Here is a 22398-nt window from a genome sequence, read left to right on the forward strand (position 1 = left end):
TTTTCCCACTCATACCATTGAATATCCTATTGTAACTGCTGCAGAAAACCCTTATATTTTCTAAATCATACAAATGTATTGAAATGACCTTAAACATTTTGAATAATAAAATTTGAAATGTGCTGTTTGCTCGATTGTTCAGAAGTTTGGGGGTGAAGGCTTTTATTTTATGTTACAGTCTAACTACCAAGTCCATGACTCCAGGTGAGTTTATATATTGACACAAATATGTTCACTTTACAGCCTTACTGTCTTCCTATTATTAAATTAGACAGGATACAGAAATTATTTCAGGATGTTGCTGGAATTGGAGGGTGTATGTTATAAGGAGAGACTGGATAAGGTGGGACTTTTCTTACTGGATTTTATAAACCTCCTACACTCATGAGGGACATAATTAATTAATCTGAATAGTAAGGTCCTTTCCCCAGGGGAGGGGAATTCAAACCTAGAGGCAATATTTTTAACGTGAGAGGAGAAAGATTTAAAAAGAAACCTGAAGGGCAACTTTTTCGCATGGAGGGTGGTCAGAGCAGCCTCAACCAACAGCTGGTTGTGAAATGGTTGCCCCAGCTTTCCAATCAGAAACCCTGACTGCATCTCACATTCCTTGGGCAATTAACTGCTTGCAGTGTGTAGTCACAGCAACAGGTGCTGCAGTCATAAGGACAAGAGATGCATCCCCAGATGTGGCAAGCCCCTGGGAAAGATTCTTCTGTGGGCCATAAGGTGCCCAATCAGAAGGGCTTCCCCATCCTTGTACATGCAAGCTGACTCCTCTTTCTGTATTAACAAAATGTTGAGAATTATTGTCCAAGAATGGTACACAAAGACAACACAAAGATACTAAATGCCCTTGATTTATTTTTCACTTCCAAGGTATTTTACAATAACAATAACAGACTTCATATGAATCTGAATCCTTTATTGTCTCAAATCTATTGATCTAGTTACACCAAGTTATTCGTTCTATTTTTTTCCACAAGTAAGCAATACACAATAAGGAACAGCAAGATAAAATGGATATTAAACAGAAGGAAAGAAGAATATACCTGTTTCAAGTGATCTGGCTTAGGCCACAGAGTCTCATACCTCACTGGCCCCTCTCAAGTCATATCAATACCCTAAACATTTTCCAGTTTGAGAATTTATCCAGTTTGAGATCCTTATGGTTCGCTATGAGGCAGTGCATGCTCTTTACTAACTAAAATCATTTCACATTTATTAAAGCCTGTTTGATAGAGGATCAGTTAGCTGTTGATGTTTCTGTTACTCAGTTGTCTTCTGAAAAGTATATCCAAAATCAGCTGACATGTTAACTTGTAGAGAGATAAGATTTAGTTTTAACAATAAACTGAGTTTATTCCTGATCAGCATTTGGAACAGAGCTGTGTAAAATGCAACTTATAATTCTGTAAAATGAAACTCACAACATTATCCAACTGTGTATTTTAGACAGAACTTTTAAAATCCTTTAGAAGAGCAAACCTTGTAATCTTTCCTCATATATTGATGTACTAAAAGTATTGTTCTGACATCAGAAATTATTGCATTGTCCTGAAATAAATTATTTTTACAAGTACTTTGAACGATGTTTTTGGAAACTTTTCCTTACCAATTTTCTTTCCACTCTCCCTTCTCAATGTTGTTGACACTGTCAAAGTACAGCTCCACTAGCACTGCAATTTTTCTCACCCCTATGGACTGTAATTCATGGGTCATAAATATTATGAGCACATCACCGCTAAACTCAATCCAGCATACACCTTTCCAAAATGGGTTTCTGGATGCCAATCAGATGCTTTTCCACTCTATCTGCTTATGAGGTGTTGCAAACAACTGCGGTATTCTGACCCGTATCCAGGTTGAATTAAGCTAATTCAGCATAAACTATCTCTAAAACATCAGATAAAATGCTCAGCTAACCTGCTGTGTAACCTAGCAAGGAACCCCAGGGAATAACTTGAGTTCAAGGGCAGATAAAGGCATAATATCCAAAATATTACACTTATAAAATTAAGCAGATTAAAATCTAATTGAATTTAAATTTTATACAAACCTTTCTCATAACTAAATAAACAATGAAGAACTGTAAAATGTAAATACAGAAGACCAGTTTATATATATCATCTGATTGATTATGATGTGTTTAGCCCTTACATCCATGTTCTTGTTCATCGGTAATAAAGTGCAGAATTGGAATATTTGGTGTGCATTTTGAATAATATAAGAACCAGCTTGCAACCAGGCTTGAGTTACATGCTCATTATGTTTGATTGTTGCCACCTTAATATTCAACCAAGGCATATTTCTTATACAGCTTACAAATTTAAACAGTTTTTAAAACCCATTATGATACATGGACAGGTCATAAAGGAATATATTCTGAAAAGTTATGAACTGAAGTTAGTTAATGCTAACTTTTACCTGATCCATGTTAAAGAATTAAAAGTAACAACTATGTATGCTGAACAACATATAAATCTCATCATTCTAAAAGAAAACCCAAGCGATGATCAGTAAACAGTCAACAGAAAACTCAGACAATTCAACAGAGAAAAAATAAAAAACTTAAGCAGATATAAAGTAGACAAACAAAATGCGTATTGCTGAATGCTACACTGACTATACTGCCTGGAGTTCATTCTAACAACTTGGTCACAAAACATTACATAATTTAGTAACCTGAACTTAAGAATTTATGAACTTGGGTTAAATGGGGAAAAAAACATACTAATTATGACAGTAATGGATGACCAACGTACTGAAGTGTGAATGAGGAGCGTAATAGCCTATAAATAAAGTGTCCAGAACACAAGTTCTTTGAGGTGAGATATTATGGTATTGTCATTAGTGGTAATCAGCTCAATTTGGCAACTAAGCACATCTTTTACAGACTATCTCAATGGACTAATGACTTATATATGTATACATCACTGTCTAAATAACAGTACATTAGCATTATTAATGTGCATTAACTTGCATTGAAAACCTTAACTAACTAGCATTTCCTTTAAACTTTTAAAAGTATTAGAAAATATATCCAAAATCCAGACACTACCAGTCTACAAATGCAAAAGTGATTCCAAAAGGATGACTTTAATGAAGTCCAAGTGCAACATGAATGTATTTTCATTAAATTGTTCTAGTTATCCTATTAAAATGCTCCAGAAATTCAGTATCCATTCAATGTAATACAAATTTATCTGAGTTGGTTTGCAATTTATACTTTCTGAATATATCTTGTGACCATTTGGGTGGTAGATGTCCACTGAGGAACAAGGTGTTTTTTCTACTTTGCACATTCAAGGAGGAATTTTAATTCTTCCCTAATCAACGAAGAAAGAGTGAAACAGCAGTTAAAATTGAGTCAATCTATTTCCAACAAAACTCCATTTTAATGCCATGAATTTTGGCAGTGATTAATTGAGACTCCCATTGAATTCTGGCAAACCATAGCTTCTGGTAGAAACCTAACTCTCCACTGTCATTTGCTATTGGGAAGCTAGCGAGACAAGTGAACAAACTTGTTTGTTTGGCCAGGAGATGCAAGTGTGCTCCACTTGGGCAATTAAGGAATGCTTTGGCCTTTTAAGTTTGATTTTGTCTCCACATGTCAGGTTGTAAAATACCATCCTTCCTCCAACAATTACTTACCCATAAACAACATTCTCTTGTTGCTGGTGAACAACTCTTTTGCTCTCTACCACGTGTCTGACTGTTGTATTTGAGCCAATGGAAGTAAGCAACTAACTAGTAACATTCACATAAGTCTCAGCAGTTAAAACTTTTTTTTAAAAAAAGCAACTACATGTGGTGGTGGTGAGAATCCTAACCACTCCTCTTTGGACTTAAAATCGGTCCATGAAGCACTGTCAGGTCGAACCAGATGAAATAATACTTTATTTTTCTAATTCACTCATGGGATGTGAGTGTCACCAAATGGCCAGCATTTAATGCCTGTCCCTAGTGAGCTACCTTCTTGAACCACTTGTTCATCTGGTGTAGGTACTTTCACTCCCCCCACCTAACCTTACCATTATGATAGGAATTCCAGGGTTATCGACAGTGAAGGAATGACAATATATTTCCAAGCCAGGATGGCCAGTGGCTTGGAGGTGAACTTGCAGTGTCATCCTATGTATCTCTGCCCTTGCTTTTCTCGACAATGGTGGCCATGGAAAGTGCTATTTAAGGAGCCTGGTGAATTTCTGTAGATAGTACACTGCTGGTGAACATGGGTGGTGGAAGGAGTAGATATTTGTGAATGTGGGGACAATAAAGTGAGTGGATTTGGCCTGGATGGTGTGAGCTCCTCGAGTGTTGTTGGAGCTGCACTCATCTGCAAATGGGGAACAGACTGTGCCTTGCAAGTGGTGCTCAGGCTTTGGGGAGACAAGTGGTGAATTACCAACTGCAGAATTCCTAAGTGTAACTTACTTTTGTAGCCATCATATTTATATGGCTAGTTCACTTTTTGATCAATGATAATCCCCAGATAGTTGACAGTGGAGAAGTGGTAACACCGTTAAATGCCATGGGATAATAGTTCAATTCTCTTAGTGGAGATGGCGATTATCTGGGATTTATGTGATGCAAACGTTACTGCTACTTTTCAGCTCATGCTTGGATATTGTTCAGATCGTGCTGCAGTTGGACACAAACTGCTTTTGTATCTGGAGTCATCACCAATGGTGCTGAATATTGTGCTATTATTGGTGAACATTCACTTATGTTCTTATGATAGGGGGATGTCATTGACAAAGTAGCTGAAGATGGTTGGACCTAGGACACTACTCTTAGGCCCTACCCTGAAGAACTCCTGCTGAGATGGCCTGCAGCTGAGATGACTGACCTCCAATAATTCTGTAAAATGTGACTCCAATCAGTGGAGAGATTTCACCCTAATACGCATTGACTCCAATTTTGCTAGGGCCCTTTGATGCTACAGTCGGTCAATTGATACTTTCCCATCAAGGTCACTCTCACCTCACCTCTAGAATTCAGCTCTTTTTTCTACCTTTGAACGAAGACTGTAATGATGCCAGTAACAGAGTAGCTTGTTTAAAATCATCCCATTCAGCCACCCAACATGCTTTAAGGTATTAATCGATATGACGAAAGATTTTCTTCCCCACAAGGATTATGCAGGGATTACTCTTACTGATACTATCATGGACACGTGAATCTGTGGCTGGGAGATTGCTCAGGATGAGGAAATGTATGCCTTTACCTCTTGTTAGCTCCCTCACCAGCTACCACAGTCCCAATCTAATAGCTATGTCCTTTAGGACTCAACCAGCTCAATAAGCAGTTGTGTTGCTGAGTCCCTCCTGGTGGTGAATACCGAAGTCCTCATTCAGAGAATATTCTGTACCCTTGTTTTCTACAAGAGGTGTTCAGCATACAGGAGCACTGATTCATCAACTCAGTGGTTAGCACTGCTGCCTCACAGCACCAGGGACCTGGGTTCAATTCCCACCTGTCTGTGTGGAGTTTGCACATTCTCCCAGTGTCTGCATGGGTTTCTTCCGGGTGCTCTGCTTTCCTTCCACAAGCCAAAGATGTGCAGGTCAGGTGAATTTCCAAGCTAAATTGCCCACAGTTTTAGGTGCGTTAGTCAGGGGTAAATATAGGATAGGGGAATGGGTTTGGGTGGGTTACTCTTCAGAGGGGCGGAGTGGACTTGTTGGGTCGAAGGGCCTGTTTTCACACTGTAGAGAATCTAATCTAATCTAATAAACCATGGGCAGGTTGCATATGGCAAATCAGGAGATTTCCTTGTCCATGTCTGACTAAACATCATGAGACTGAATGGGGTCCTTAATGTTGAGGACACCCAGGGCAGGAGTGGACAGGTGGGACAGGACATACCCAGGGATAGTAATGCTAATATCAGGGACATTTTCTGTAAAGTATGATTCCATAAGTATGACTATGTCAGGCTTGAGATAGCTCTCCTAATTTTGTATTAGCCCTCAGATGTTAGTAAGGAGGACTCTGCCCAAATATAAGCACCACTATTTTAGAAATGTAACCTATATTGGATTCACACTTTCACTTTCCATAAACGAACATTTTGTCTGTTGACTAACCCCCTTAACAAGGAGTTGGCTACAAAATAGGCTGGGGCATTTTCAAGAGGATCACCACTGTATCCATTGGGGATGGGCAATAAATGCTAGCCCAGCCAGTGATGTCCTCATTTCCAAATGACTAAAAGAAAGCGATGACAGAAAGACATTGTGCTAGTAGTTTAGGCTGAAATTGAAAGAACATCGTTAACTAACTGCACAATCACCCTTTTTGAATCATGTATGCAAGTAAAAATAGGAGTAATAACTGACTACATATAATCAACCTGGAATTAATACACTAGATTTTAGTAAAGCAAAATGTGCAAAAGTCTTCCGTATAGATTTACATACTGTAGGCACTATCCCCTTACCTGGTTAGTAAAATAGATGCACTTCGTTCATTATTTCATCCAAAACACAAACGTTTTCTTTAGTCCCCTTCCATAAAATAACATTGTGTTAACTACATCCAACCCTACATCTTGTAAATAAGAATGACCAATATGTTCTGGTTTATTCCATTTTTTTAGCTTGAATATTGAAATGTTGATGTTGATCTAAAATGAGTAATGTCACAAAGTAGTGCTGTTGGTTTCAATGAAATCAATGCTAGCTCTGGGAGCGTGTTAGGTAATACAGTCTATTCTCCAATAATCACTATTACTGAAAAACAACTTCATAACCAGTTTATACTGTTGTTATTCTGGACCCTGCTTTTTCTTTTAAAAAAGTAAAGTGCACAATGCATTTTCTAGGATAGATTTTCCCTGCCAGCATTTTGCAAATGCAGCGCAAATGTCACAATAGTACTGCTTGCTGTCAGATGCTTTGTTCTCACCAAAACAGGCTATGTACTTTGAATCAATAATAAGGCTGGTATTGATCCGAGCTGTAAATTACATGCAGTACCAAACAACCCCCAGAGTTGTAATTATCTGTTGCTAGGCTAACCGATGTATTTTCTGAACTGTCAGCATTTTGACCAATTACCAGTAAGAATCGTCTTATACCTGGAACAGTTGTGGACCACTACAGAAAAGCAATACGGCACATTCACCTTCAAGATTAATTACTACATGTATGCATTTGATTCAAGTTTCAGTTTAAATCATCAACTATTGAAATAAGTCAAATACTCTATACCCCAAAGTCATGTATGAACTCAGATCTTAAACAGCAATACGTAGGACCGCCAGGATTCTAAAAATATATAGTGAGACTAAAAAAAAAAGTGGTTGGAATGCATGAATTTAATTTGTAAGGCAACCATGGATATGCAAAAGAAAACTAGCTAATTATTCATTACTTCCACTCTTCCCCACCATAAAAGTCATTTTTAATCAAAAAAAGCAGTCCTACGTATCATCTCCAATTTCAACTTATTACTTCCATTTTTGAAATGATCATGTCTTCTCTACAAAATACTCTGTTCAGTCATAAATTTAATAAGAAAGGGGTTGTTAGAGAAACAGAGTTCTTCAATATCAGTAGTTAAGGCAATGTGACTACTATGATTCTTATTGGAATGTCAAGGAACCTGGAATGTCAAGATTTCATGACCCGCAAGAACAGGTTTACTGTCATCATTTTCAAATTGGAGGAATGGATACGGTTCACAACAGTCTGCACAGATTCTGTGCACAAACTCACCACAAACATAACTTAGGCCAAGCCAAGTGACTTAAACCACATTTGTGATTGATCAGTCTACCTTAAGACGAGATGATGCAAAAGCTAATAAAATTAACCTGCAAAGTCAGCAACTACATCCCCATCCTTCACCGACATCTTTGCTGTTTAATTTGATACTTTCGCTTGCTTTTTCAGTGAACATAGGCCCAGCATGTCTCAGCATTAGCTCTGTGGCCATTTTTATAAAAGCTTCTTCCACGTTGCTGGAATCTTTGGCAGACGTCTCTAGTACAGATGCCATATCATAGTGAACTGCAAGAGTTTTGGCTTCTTCATATTGAACCTCCCGGGCATGATTCTTATCGGACTTATTGCCTACAATGGTAAACATAAATTTAACATTCACTAAATAGACATGCAGCTGTTCGATTTATTGATGCAGTATATTCAAACTCAAACTTATCAAAAATGTAGACAATATCCAGAAGCTGAGCAACCAGTTTGAGAGCTAAATGTCCGAAACACATTTACCTGTTTATGTCATATCTTTTAATCATTCAGCCACCGAACCAATTTTACTTTGCAGTTTTTGCCTGAATCCTGGCACTGAATTTCAGTCTCAGGAATCTCTGTACAAAATTTTATCTTGCTATTGTGCTAAAATCTTTTATGTTTTATTTTGTATCTGATTTTTGTTCCAAATAAAGAACTTGTACATGGGTAGCATCTTTCACAATCTCAGGACATCCCAAATATTTTTGTGGTGTAGTTAAGATGCATGAAACATGACTGCCAATTGCCACACAACAGTCAAGAAACATATATTGGCTAGATCACTAACTGGAAATAATCTACTTCCCATCTTTGAAAAATTTCTATCCAGAAATTTCTATCCTTGGTTTAATGTCTCAGCTGAAAGACAACACCTCATACATTTCACCATGCTGTCAGTAGAACAATGGACTTTGTACTTATTACACTGTTTTCAATGTGCATAAGTTATTAAAGGTGGCAGGATAAAAGAGAGCTGTTAAAAGATCACACCACATTCTAGGCTTTCTTAATAGGGACATATAGTACAAAAGCAGGGAGGTTATGCTGAACCTACACAGGACACTGGTTAGACCTTAGCTGGAATACTGTGTCCAGTTATGGGCTCTGCACTATATGAAGGCAGTGACTGCGTGGGAGAGAGGCCAGAAGACTTAAGAATGGTTTCGGGGGCAAGAAATTTCAATTATGAAGACAGGTTGAAGAAGCTGGGACTGTTTTTTTTTGGAGAGGAGAAAGCGAAGAAGAGATTTGACAGAAATTTTCAAAAATCACGAGGGATACAGATAGAGTGGATAGGAAAAAACTTCCTGCTTGCAAAATGATCAAGAATCAGAGGGAATAGTTTTAGAGTGTTATGAAAAAGCAGTAAACACAAGATAAGAAAAAATATTTTCACTGAACAAGAGGTTGAGGATTGGAATGCACTACCTTGAAGCACGGTAGAGGCAGGGTCAACTGAGGCATTCAAGAGCATTATTAGACAGAAACAATGTGTAGAATAGTGAGAGAAAGGGAGGTGTTTGGCATTAAATCAAAATGCTCAGAAGGATGATGCGGAAACGATAGGCTGGAAGTCTTCTTTTGGAAATCCTCAAAAATGAATGCAGGTGATTCTCTGCAAAGAAGTTTTAAACATAATAATAGACCAAATCTGAAATAAGATTGTAGAGAAAGTGATTCCTAAGATATAGAATTACTTCAAGATTAGATAACAAATCTGAAGCACAAGTTTACACACTTCTTTATTGTGTTTGAGATAGAGCCAATAATGTGACTACACAGCCAGGAACTGAGAAAAAATTAGAGGAAGTTTCAAAAGCCTCAATAGTTACTCCAATCACAGAACAAATAAGATTTTGATAAAGACAGGTTTAATAAAAGTTAGCAACAAGGTGAATCACAAGAAAATTTCAACAACAAATTATGTAGATTATCTGGGGGGGTGGCTACTGAGATTTGAAAACAGAAATGACTGGAAACTGCACTGTTGTTGGAATAGTTGCAATAAATCAGTCAAAAGTCGACCTCACTCTGGGGAAAAAAAACTAGTGAGACAAAAGTTCTAAAGTAAAATAACAATCCACAGCAGTGGATAAAATCCACTGTACATCAATACAATTCCTAAAACACAAAATGGTGAAAAACATCATACAATGGAAGGTACCACCTGGAAGAGCAAGCTACTATAAAATCCTAACCATTGTAGCAAAAGAAAAAGCCTCACGTTGAGATCAGTGTCCCACAAATAAAACAGAATGTTTCCAATGTAAGAAAATTAGTCACTCTCAAAAATATGCCAAAGTAAAAATCTAAACCTTTATAAAAACCTAAAAGGTATAGTCTTTAAAATCAAGCGATCCATAAAGTGTAGTGGAAAAGATGCCAAAACATTCCTGTGGGATATCAAAGAAATGAATTAAACATTGTGAATCACAGTCATTTGTGTCATGGACATATGAATAATTTCAATTTGGACAGAAGACACACTGCCTGAAAAAGATGTCATTAGCAAAAAATTTTCTGTTGGTTGCAGACAATTACTTTTTACATATCAGGTGGAATTTAATTGAAAGTTAAAAGAATGTTAGAAGCAGCACTCCAGAACAAAGGAAACAGATACGGGAAACTTTGTGGATCTTACATAATCAAGAATTGTCTCTATTAAGCAGAAGAGAGTACATTGTTCTCAATCTCAAGAGATAAAGAATTCAACCATTAAGAGGTGAGATTTTCTTATAAAATTGTATATGTACAGGGTAAATTACAAATAACAACAGATACATTGTCGACAGCAATAGTGGATAGTCCAACACAGTAAGACATGAATTTTACAATGAAATTGAATCATTCTCTTAGAATACTGCAGCACAATAGCCAGCAGCACCAAACTTCAGAGGCCTGTCTCGCACAGATACACGATGAAGACTGCATCCAAATTTATTAACAGAACAACATTCTAATTGCATAGTATGAACATACAAACATACGAATTAGGAACGGAAGTGGGCCATTCAGCCCCTTCAGCCTGCTCCGCCATTCAGTAAGATTATGGCTGATCTAACAGTGACTTCAAATCCACAGTCACCCTTGCTTAGCAAGAATTCACCTTTAAAAATATTCAAGGACTCTGAATTATAGAATCATACAGAGAAAGAGAGGTCCTTTGGCTTATCGGGTTTTCACCAACACGTGAGAAACACCTGACCTGACCCTTGCTTCCATCACCTGTTCTGAAAGAACTCCAAAGACTATCAACCCTCAGAGGAAAAAAAAAGCTCACTGCATCGGTTTTACACAGATGACCCGGATTGTAATCAGTGAACCTCACTTCTAGGTTTGCCAGTAAAGGAAACACCCTCTTCACATCTATGCTGTCAAGATTGCTCAGGATCTTATAAGTATTCATCAAGTTACCTCCTATTTTTTTAAATTCTTGGTGATACAAGCCTAGCCTGTCCAACCTTTCTTCATGAAACAACCCATCCATCCTTTCTTAAGTAAGATGACCAATGCTCTTGACAGTCCTCCAATACAATTCCTAAAACACAAAATGGAGAAAAACATTATACAATGGAGCAGGTCCAGAGGAGGTTCAAGAGAACAATCCCAGGAATGAAAGGCTTAACCTATGAGGAAAGTTTGAGGACCCTGGGACTATACTCAGAGTTTAGAAGGACAAGGGGGGAGTCTGACTGAAACTTTCAGAGTACTGTACGGCCTGGACAGAGTGGACACTGGGAAGATGTTTCCATTGACAGGAGAGACAAGGACCCAAGGGGACAGCCTTATAGTGAAGGGAAGACCTTTTAGAAAAGAGATAAGGAGAAACTTCTTTAGCCAGAGAGTGGTGAAACTGTGAAATTCATTGCCACAGAATGCCAAGGAGGCCAGGTCCTTGAGTATATTTAAAACAGAGATAGATAAATCCTTGCTTGCCAAGGGGATCAACGGTTATGGGGAGAAAGAGGGAAAATGGGGTCGAAAAACCTATCAGCCATGATTGAATGGTGGAGCAGAGTCTATGGGCTGAATGGCCTAATTTCTGCTCCTGTGTCGATGGTCTATGGTCTTCCCTATTTTAGTAATTGCTTGCTTTCAATAAGTGACGTTGCATTAGTTTTCTAATTACTTGCTGTACCTGCAAAGAGGTGACTCATGCACAAAGACACCCACATCCCCTACATCTCAATCTCTCTCCATTTGCATATACTTAAATTCTTCCTGCCAAAATTGCCGACTTCACATTCATTCATATTAACCTACCTCATTTGTTAAGGCTTTACCTAGTCACCTAACCTATGTCTTTTTATAGCCTCGTTTTCTTCACAACTGCCCATCTTTGCGCCAAGTTGGCAACCATACCTTCCATTCCCATCACCCAGTTATTTATATGATTTGTGAACAATTGATGTCCCAGCACCAATCTCTGTGGCACGCCACTCATTACATCCTGCTAATCAAAAAAAAAACCTATTTATGCCTTCTCTGTTCCCTGTTAGCCAACCCATTCTTCCATCAATTCCAACATGCTGTCCCTACACCATGACCTTTAACCTTCTTTGATTTCACCTTATCAAATGCCTAGTTACAGTCATAAAACCATTCTTCAAACACAGAAAACTTTACCATTGTGAATGGCATACCAGTAATTCCAGTCTCAATCCAAGAAGACATTGCAGAAAAACATCAGAACCATATCAGCATAACAAAATGCACTCTTCATAGTCAGTCATCAGTGTGGTGCTTGGGAATTTCAAAGGACATATAAGAAATAATTTCAAATTGTGAGATGTGAAGTACACTGACAGGAACCCCTAATAACATCCAAATTTCCAACCAGGCCATGCAAACGTCTACAAATAAAGGTCAAAGAGTTTGGGCTTGAGATCAAAACAGAGAAGGGATAATTGTCTAGAGAGGTATAAATCAACAGGAATTTTATCTGGTACTCATCCCAGAAGTTACTTTAAGAGAAAATAGAAATCTCATTCCAATATATTTAATGACAACAACATCATCTAGTTAGATAAAACACAGTTCTAAATTAAGAAAGAACAGGAAGAATTCTGGATTAGTGGTGCTGGAAGAGCACAGCAGTTTAGGCAGCATCCAAGGAGCAGCGAAGTCGACGTTTCGGGCAAAAGCCCTTCATCAGTAATAAAGGCAGAGACCCTGAGGCGTGGAGAGATAAGCTAGAGGAGGGTGGGGGTGGGGGTGGGGAGAAAGTAGCATAGAGTATAATAGGTGAGTGGGGGAGGGGATGAAGGTGATAGGTCAGGGAGGAGAGGGTGGAGTGGACAGATGGAAAAAGGAGATAGGCAGGTAGGACATCAGATTTAGGGAGGGGAATCTCGGGGCTGGAGAGGTCCAAGGAATACTTATTGGGCCCAGAAAGGGACTTCAGCTTTATTGGGAACTGTAAATTTATTTTTGGTGGAAATGGCTATCACGAGGGGGCACAATTTTAAGGTGATTGGAGAAAGGTTTAGGGAAGAATTCTACTTACAAATCACTGACTATAAATGGTAAAAGACTCATGGAGCATAAAAACTACACAAACTGAACCTAACCAACTAGCAGCACTTTCAAAAACTATGTCTACAAAAAAAAACCCAACAAACTAAATCAAATACAAAATACGAAAGGCACTTAATGGGTTACTCTACTCCCTGCCCACAGGGGCGCTTATACATCTCACATACACCTCAATAACTCCTTCCAGCTTGAGCTGCACACCAAACTCAAGCAAAAGGGAAGTAAAAACAAAGTAGTATTAACAAAGTTAAAAGTGAGCATTCTACACTTCCCCAACTATACATTAACCCCAATTAACATTGGAAAAAAAATCCAACAACAATTGAAAAGGAAAGAAGTACAAAGAAAAACGAAGAGAGAAAACATTACTGTCCATATCCTTTAGACTGTCCAGTCTATTTTAAAGTATTCAGAAAGGTTTTCACTTTTTCTGTACGTTCATTTGATTCTTCAGATGAGTAAAATGAAGCACTGCTGGATAGCTTACAGAATACTGAAAATCAAGGTTCCTCTTAACGTAATCAAAGTACTTCCTCTTACGAATCATGGCCACAGAAAAGTCCTTGAAGAACATAATCCTGGATCCTTTGTAAATTGAGGCCTGCTGATCCTTCCCCTGCATTCTGGAAGCTTCTATAATTTGCTGCTTGTAGCACTGAAATTGCACTAGAACTGAGCAGGGGCGCTGGTCTGAACTGGGACTGCACACCGCAACCCAGTGAACTCTGTCAACCTTCACCTGGCCTCCCAACCAAGAAATCTCGGCAGCCAGTCTTCAAAAAAATTTGCTGGCTGCGCGTGTTCCATCCCCTCCAGCAATCTGACGATCCGAATATTCTTCCTCCGACCTCTCTTTTCAAGGTCGTCGACCTGCTCAGTTAAGGCCTGGACCTGTTTCTCGAAGGCCTGGATCCATTCCATCAAGGGATCAATCACTGTCTTTAAGCTGCGGTCCGCTGTCAGACCTCCTCCATTCACTTTGCGAGCTCTTCCAGCTTCTGCTCGTGCTTGTGCAGCATGGTCGAGATCAGTTCCAGCCTAGTGCAATTCTCCTTGATTGGCGCCTCGATCATTTCCCGGAACTTCACAAACTCTGCAGCTAAGGTCTGTTGGGTAAGTGATTCCAACAAAGTTACAGAGGAGGCTGTAGCTGTGGCTGTAGTCATGGTCACAGGCGTGCCGCTGCCGTCGGCAAATGTCCCGTGTGTTGGGACTTAATTGAACCTTTACCTTTTGCCATCTTCACTTGCTTAAAAAAAATCTATAACAATTCCACAACTGTTTACCTTTCAAATTTTTCCAAAATAACTTAGGTGGGGAGGGCAAGGCAAAAGCACTATTTCGCCTGAGTTGTGATGCAGAGCTCAGCAGGGCAAACCTTTCAGATCCCCGCCATCTTGGATCCCTGGGATTTTATCTTTTTTAGCAGCCTCCTGTGTGGCATCTTGTCAAAGGCTTTCTGGAAATCCAAACAGATCACATCCACTGGTTCTCCTATGTCAAAGGAACTATGTTGGTACTAACACCACAGGAAATTTAATGTGGTAGATTGGAAGACAAGGCTATAGAAGGTCCTGCAACAAACTGTGGTTCATTTCAGAGCTAATGGTGACTGAGTGCATGGGATTGCAAAACGTGAGCAATTGAAAAGGTAAATATTGGGTGCTCACAACATGTAAGACAATTCAAAAAAGATTGTTAGTTGCTTAGTTAAGTTAAAAAGCTGAGTAGATCTGGCAACAGAACTATTCTGAGAAAGGGTCACTCGACCTGAAACATTAATTCTGATTTCTCTCCTCAGATGTCACCAAACATGCTGAGCTGTTCAGCAATTTCTATTTTTGTTTCTGATTTCCAGCCTCTGCAGTTCTGTTTTTATTTTGCTTAGTTAAGTATTGCTAACATTTTGCTTCCTTTCAAAATGTTGCCTTAATACACATCTCAATAGCACATCATTAAACTTATTTCTGTAGCAAAGATGGAAATTAACAGCATTCTGCCCATTCCAAATGCACTTTACAAATGCATGCTACATTCCCATTTTTCTTCAGGGCACTCAGCATTGCAGGTGAGTTCTTGCTTAACCTTTTAAAAGGATAAAGAAACATAATAACTAGCTTCAACACAGATTCACACATTTAAGCAGTGGGCATTAGGATATCCTCCTTTCCATCACTTTTAAAGATGATGTGCCTGATTTTAATTGTTTCAGATGTATGCAAATAGTTAACAGTGGCTAATTTCAGTAGCAAGAAAGCACAGGTTCACTAGAGGAAATAGAAGGAGGAAGGAAGGAGAGGTTTATCGTTTTCCCAATCTCACAGTTAGGATTATTCTTTTCTTTCTCACCTCCTTAAATCACTCACTCATTCATTTATTTATTGTCATTTGGCAAAAGGCGGTTGCTCAAGCCCAACACATCTGTAGAAAAGTGTGTGTGAAGGACCAAATAGCTAAAATAGCATAACCAAGTTTGGCTGTACTTGCATGGCTGAGGCAGCACCAGGCCAGTTCCATCCTTAAAGCAAGAAACTGAACACATGGTCTCCTCATATACTCATCTCACCAAGCACCATTTAGAATAACTAACAGTTAAAAGGTGCAAGAGATACAAGTATACACTTTCACAAAATAGAAACACTCTGAACGCAACAAACAGTTGTGGAGAAATGCTTCTGTATTATTGCTGTCGCTTTTGATGATACTATCTATGCCCAGCCAAGGTAACAGGTATTAGCATCATTATACACCAATCCACATTTAATTCAAACTTCCTGTAAGCAAACCTACCAATTAATAATTGCACAATGTTTGAACCCGCATACTTCTTCACATCTTCTATCCACCGAGGCACAGATTCAAAAGATCCCCTTTTGCTAATGTCATAAGCAACAATCGCACCATTAGCACTTCGATAATAACTCTGTGTAATTGTCCTAAAACGTTCTTGTCCAGCTGTGTCCCATATCTGCAACTGTAACAAGAAAATAAAAATAAAAATAGAAAAAAGGAAACAACAACATTGTTCAACAATGGTTTAGTGGTTAGTCTGACCACAAAGCAGAATAGACACCCAGTTACATTCTTTAGATCATGTTAAAGGCTGTTGAAACACAAATTTAGGGTGACACAGTGGCTCAGTGGTTAGCACTGCTGCCTCACCACGCCAGGGACCCAGGTTTGATTCCAGCCTCGGACGACTGCCTGTGTGCAGTTTTCACGTTCTTCGTGTCTGCGTGGGCATGCGCCGGTTTCCTTCAACAATCCAAAGATGTGCAGGTTAGGTGAACCAGCCATCTAAATTGTCAGTGTTCAGGGATATGTAGGCTAAGTGCATTAGTCAAGGATAAATATAGGATAGGGAAACGGGTGTGAGTGGGTTACTCTTCGGAGGATCGGTATGGACTTGTTGGGCTGAAGGGCCTGCTTCCACAATGTAGGGATTATAATTCTAAGTGTAATTAAAGATTCGAGAATTTGAACTAGTTTCTTTTCCTTTCACCAGATATGGTTTTTGCTAGCCTTTTTTTTTGTTCAGTGAATGGTTAAGACTACTTCAATGCACACCTGACTGGTCTTCTGTCTTCCACCCTCCATAAAGATTACCTCATCCATTATTCTGCCACCTGTTTCATTGGTGAAAGTCGATCTCATATCATCACCCATGTGCCCATTAACCTATACTGGTTCGCAGTTCATCACCACATTGACTTTTCCTCTTGCATTGAATAAATACAAGTTGCTGTATCACGCAAATGCTAGTCATTAGGTTGCAAACCTGAAGACATCAATAACTGAAACTGTCAAGTCAAAGATAGCTCAAATATCATAGAATGGGAGTTCATACAGTTGTCAGTGTACTGCAGCACATCAACTGAAATGATTTCAAAGCCGTGATTCACACTAGTTTATAATACACTTTGTTTTGATGTCCAAGATGAACTTTATACTGCAACTACTTCCAACTCAAGATAAAACAGCATAATTGAATGACTAAAAAAAATCTGATTTTAAAAAACAAAAAAAAAGGTTAAAAAGAACAGCATTGCTCAAAGAGATGTGAAAACAGATTACCTAACCACTGCCACCCCTCCTTGACAGTTTTGACATATAAAAAAAAACCACATATCTAGATCACAATTTATTTTCAAAGCCAATCTGAAAAGACATATTTGCAATAAATACCTGTTTGCATGCGTAAAATAAGTTGTTTCAAAACAATGTTCCTCTCGTGAGAGACAGCTTGTTCTTTGTAATGTGAATCATTTACTCATTAACCTATGAGTGTTATATCAGTGTGCAACTGACTAAATTTCACTTGTTAGTTTTCCTTCTGCTTAAGGGGCTGTAAGTTTTTTTTAAGGACAGCAGGTGAGCCTTCACCAATGATCGTCTGAGTGATGTAATAATAAATGTGAACAACCGCAAAACCTTAAGATCTATATTCTGTAATATGGCAATCTGCCAAGTTTGTATTTCCTGTTTAAGATTAGCTGCAAAATAAAACCATTTCGTTTCCTGCCACTTTGGGTGCTTCATAGCCTAACGTAAAACGTTTCAATTCCTCTCTTTGAGGCACAAGTTTAAAGGTGGCGCAAACAAGCCAAAGAAATTCAAACTCAAAAGTGCAGGAAAAAAAACTCAGCAGTTCTGGCAACAGCGAGAAACAGTCTTAACTTTTCGAGTTAAGTTTGACTTTTCTTCAGAATCCTTTTCTAAATTAAAAAATAGAATCAGATCTCCAACATCCATTGCATTTTGCTTTTATTAAGGGAGACTTTAATCTGTCAACACCTCAAAGTCCAAACTGACTCATCCTTGACATGTGGGGGGTTTGGATGCAGGACGTGAGAGAGCTTCTGTTTAGTTGGGGTTTTGACAAGACTCGTCGGACAAGTGAAAAGATTGTGCGTGTGTGTTGAACAGTAGGCGCAGGTCCAAGTGGATTAAAAAGGAAAGGCAATAATAGGAAATCCCCTGCCAAGCCCGGGGTCTTGGGATGAGAGAGAGAGAGTGTGTGTGTGTGTGTGTGAGTGAGCTCGCACCTGCTGCCAGTGCATCATAACCAACGGTGCATCAAAGGCTGCAGCAGGAGAGGCTGGAACAGACCGACGGCCCGGGAGCAGAAACTTACTTTCACCCGCTTGCCTTGAATTTCTAAGGTTTTCATTGTGAAGTCCACCCCGATCGTGTTGCCTTGCTTCTCCACGAAAATGCCCGACTTGAACCGCTGCACGACGCAGGTCTTGCCGACGCCGGCGTCTCCAATCAGAACGATCTTGAAGAGGAAATCGTAAGGCTCGTCCGGATCCACAGGCCCCGACATCTTTCTTCAGTTGCCCGGCTCGCCGACGCGCGAAGACTTTCCGGCGCGGGAGCGAGCGGCGGGCTCCGGAGGACAGCAACGACCCGAGTAATCGGCCAGAGCCCGCACGCCGAGGGACATGACGTGGATGTGGAAAGCCCGGAACCGACGGAAAACGTTCCAGAGAGATCCACCGCAAGGACCCTTCCCCCCCCGCCTCTTGCTTTTCCGCCCGCCGCACTGCCTGAGCGCAAACCCCATGCAACTGATAGGGCACTTGCACATGGCTGCCCCAAACGCGCCGGCAGGACCCAGCGCCGAGGCGCACGTGTCTAACCTACCTGTTGCGGGGCACCTCGGTCTTCGATCACGTTCAAACTGCGAGCGAATTCACCGTCTTCTTCAGAGCGAAGAACATAGGAAATAGGTAGGCAAGCAGGAGGCTGGAAGAACACAGCGAGCTCGGCAGCTTCAGGAAGTAGCTGAAAATGTGTTGCTGGAAAAGCGCAGCAAGTCAGGCAGCATCCAAGGAACAGGAGAATCGACGTTTCGGGCGTAAACCCTTCTTCAGGAATGCAGGAAGTAGAGAAGTCGACGTTACGGATGTAACCCTTAGATTAGATTAGAATTTCTACAGTAGGGAAACAGGCCCTTCGGCCCAATAAGTCCCAACAAGACCCTCCGAAGAGCAACCCACTTCAGACCCAATCCCCTACCCTATCTTTACCCCTGACTAATGCACCTAACACAATTTAGCATGGCCGTTCACCAGACGTGCACATTTTTGGATTGTGGGAGAAAACTGGAGAACCTGGAGGAAAGCCACACTTACATGGGGAGAATGTGCAAACTCCACACAGACAGTTGCCCGAGTCTGGAACTGTAAAGCAGCAGTGCTAACCACTGAGTCACCTTGCTGCCCTTCTTCAGCACTGAGGAGCAGGAGTAGGCTGCTTGCCCCCTCGAGTATGCTGTACCATTCAACTCAATCATGGTACATATTCATCCTCAAAGTCATTTTCCCCATGTCTCTTGGTGTCTTAATATCTAGAAATCTATTGATGTCTGTCATGAACAGACACAATGACTGAGCCTCCACAGCTCTTCTAGAGAGAGAATTCCAAACGTTCATGGCATCCGCCAAACTGCTTGTTGTTATTGCTGTTGCTCGTGTTTGACCAAATTGCTTGAATCTGCTTCGGATATCTGTAGCCATCCATGCAGAAAACATAGCCCGCTCTAATCAATATATATTTCTGGTATTCAGGACTGTGCATACCATTACTTCTATGAATTAAACTGACAAATAAAACTGATGCATAAATTGTGAAATTGATTGTTGAAATGCACAGGAAGCTTAATTTTTGAAAAAATTAAAACTGGTAATAAAACAAATTCATATAAAACTTAAACATTGCTCCTTTCAGAGTTTCTGCCAGACCTGCTGAGCAGTTGCTACATCCATTTGCATTTCATTACAAAGAAATTAGATTGTCCGATTGAAAGGTTGGACCTGAACCATTGAGCTGAATTTCATCCCAAGGCTGCGACACAGTTGAAGACATGTCATCAGGAAAGTTGGGGCTGTCTTGATGGTTTCTTGACATGTTCCCATGTCCCTTGATGATAATAACTTCTTCATAGTTTAGGCAAACATCTTAAAAGTGGTTGATAATTAACTGAGAGAGTTAACGAACCACAAAAAGATCGTTGCATGGCGGTTATAGATTTCTAGACAATGCCCAAACAACGTATCAGTCCAACAGTTTAGAATATAGAACATAGAACACTATAGCACAGTACAGGCCCTTGGGCCCTTGATGTTGTGCCGACCTTTTATCTTACTCTAAGATCAAATTAACCTATGTACCCTTCATTTTACCATCATCCATGTGCCTATCCAAGATGTCTGTAATGTAACTGTCTCTACTACCACTGCTAGCAGTGCTTTCCATGCACCCACCATTCTCTGTGTAAAGAAACTACCTCTGACATTTCCCTAAATCTTCCTCTAATCACCTTAAAATTATGCTCCTCGTGATAGCCATTTCCGCTCTTGGAAAAAGTCTCTGGGTATTTACCTATCTGTGCCTTTCATCATCCTCGTACACTTCTATCATGCCACCTCTCATTCTTCTTCACTCCAACGAGAAGAGCCCTAGCTCCCTCAACCTTTCTTCATAAGACATGCTCTCCAGTCCAGGTAGCATCCTGGTAAATCTCCTCTGCACTCTCTCTAAAGCTTCCCCATGTCCTTCCTTTAATGAGGCAACTAGAACTGAACAGAATATTCCAAGTCTGGTCTAACCAGGCCTTTATAGAGCTGCAGCATAACTTCACGGCTCTTAAACTCAGTCTCCATACTCATGAAAACCAACACGTCATACGGCTTCTTAACAAGCTTGTGTGGCAATCTTGAGTGATCTATGAACGTGGACCCCAAGATCCCTCTGTTCCTCCACACTGCCAAGAATCCTGCCTTTAACCGTGTAATCTGCATTCAAATTTGACCGTCCAAAATGAATCACTTCACACTTTTCCAGGTTGAACTCCACCTGCCACTTCTCGGTCCAGTTCTGCATCCTGTCAATGTCCCATTGCAACCTACAACAGCCCTCCACGCTATCCACAACTCCACCAACCTTCATGCAATTGGCAAACTTATTAACCGACACTTCCACTTCCTCATCCAATTTATTTATAATAATCACAAAGAGGAAAGGTCCCAGAACTGATCCCTGTGGAACACCACTGGTTACCAAGCTCCAGGCTGAGTACTTTTCATCTACTACCAAGCTCTGTCTTCTATGGGCCAGACAATTCTATATCCAGACAGCCAAATTTCCCTGTATCCCATTCCTCCTTACTTTATGAATGAGCCTACCAAAAGGAACCTTATCAAATGCTTTTCTAAATAATCATAAATCGTGTCTCTCAGAATCCTCTCCAATAATTTGCCCACCATTAATGTAAGACTGACTGGACTGTAATTCCTAGGGCTATCCCTATTCCCTCTCTTGAACAAGGCAGTAACATTAGCCACCCTCCAATCATTTGGTACTACACCAGTGGACAGTGAGGACACAAAGATCTTCACCAAAGACTCAGCAAGCTCTCCCCTAGTTTCTCATAGTAACATTGGGTCTAGCCCATCCTTATGTTTTTCAAAATTTCCAGCACATCCTCTTTTGACATTAACCTGTTTGAGCATATCAGCCTGTTTTACACTGTCCTCACAAACAACAAAGTCCCTCTCAATAGTGAATTCTGAAGCAAAGTATTCATTAAAGACCTCCCCACATCCTCCGATTCCAGGCACAAGTTCCCTCCACTATCCCTGATTGGCCCTACCCTCATTCTGGCCATCCTCTTAAGACCATAAGACATAGGAGTGGAAGTAAGACCATTCGGCCCATCGAGTCCACTCCGCCATTCAATCATGGCTGATGGGCACTTCAACTCCACTTAACCGCATTCTCCCCGTAGCCCTTAATTCCTTGAGACAACAAGAATCTATCAATCTATGCTTGTTTCTCACACAAGCATAGAATGTGTTGGGATTATCCTTAATCCTATGCACCAAGGCTTTTTTATGCCCTGTTCTTGCTCTCCTAAGTCCATTCTTCAGTTTCTTCCTGGCTAGCTTGTAACCATTTAGATCCCTGTGTGATCATTGCTTCCTCAACATTAAGTAAGCTTCCTTCTTCCTCTTGACTAGATGTTCCACACCTCTTGTCATCCAAGGTTCCATCACCCTACCATCCCTTCCTTGCCTCAGTGGAACAATCCTATCCA

General features: G+C 40.1%; 1 protein-coding gene across 1 annotated transcript; it reads right to left on the reverse strand.

Moving 5' to 3' along the window:
• Window positions 1-842: 842 nt before the first annotated feature.
• Window positions 843-18819, reverse strand: rab43 (RAB43, member RAS oncogene family). Its single transcript, XM_072582204.1, has 3 exons — window positions 18433-18819; window positions 16089-16272; window positions 843-8084 (listed from the first exon to the last, which is right to left on the reverse strand). Exons 1-3 carry the CDS (start codon window positions 18622-18624, stop codon window positions 7834-7836), a joined length of 627 nt encoding a protein of 208 aa, XP_072438305.1. The 5' UTR covers window positions 18625-18819; the 3' UTR covers window positions 843-7833.
• Between the last annotated feature and the right edge of the window lie 3579 nt (window positions 18820-22398).

Source organism: Chiloscyllium punctatum, chromosome 12 (assembly GCF_047496795.1).
Source record: "Chiloscyllium punctatum isolate Juve2018m chromosome 12, sChiPun1.3, whole genome shotgun sequence".
NCBI classification, from domain to species: Eukaryota; Metazoa; Chordata; class Chondrichthyes; order Orectolobiformes; family Hemiscylliidae; genus Chiloscyllium; species Chiloscyllium punctatum.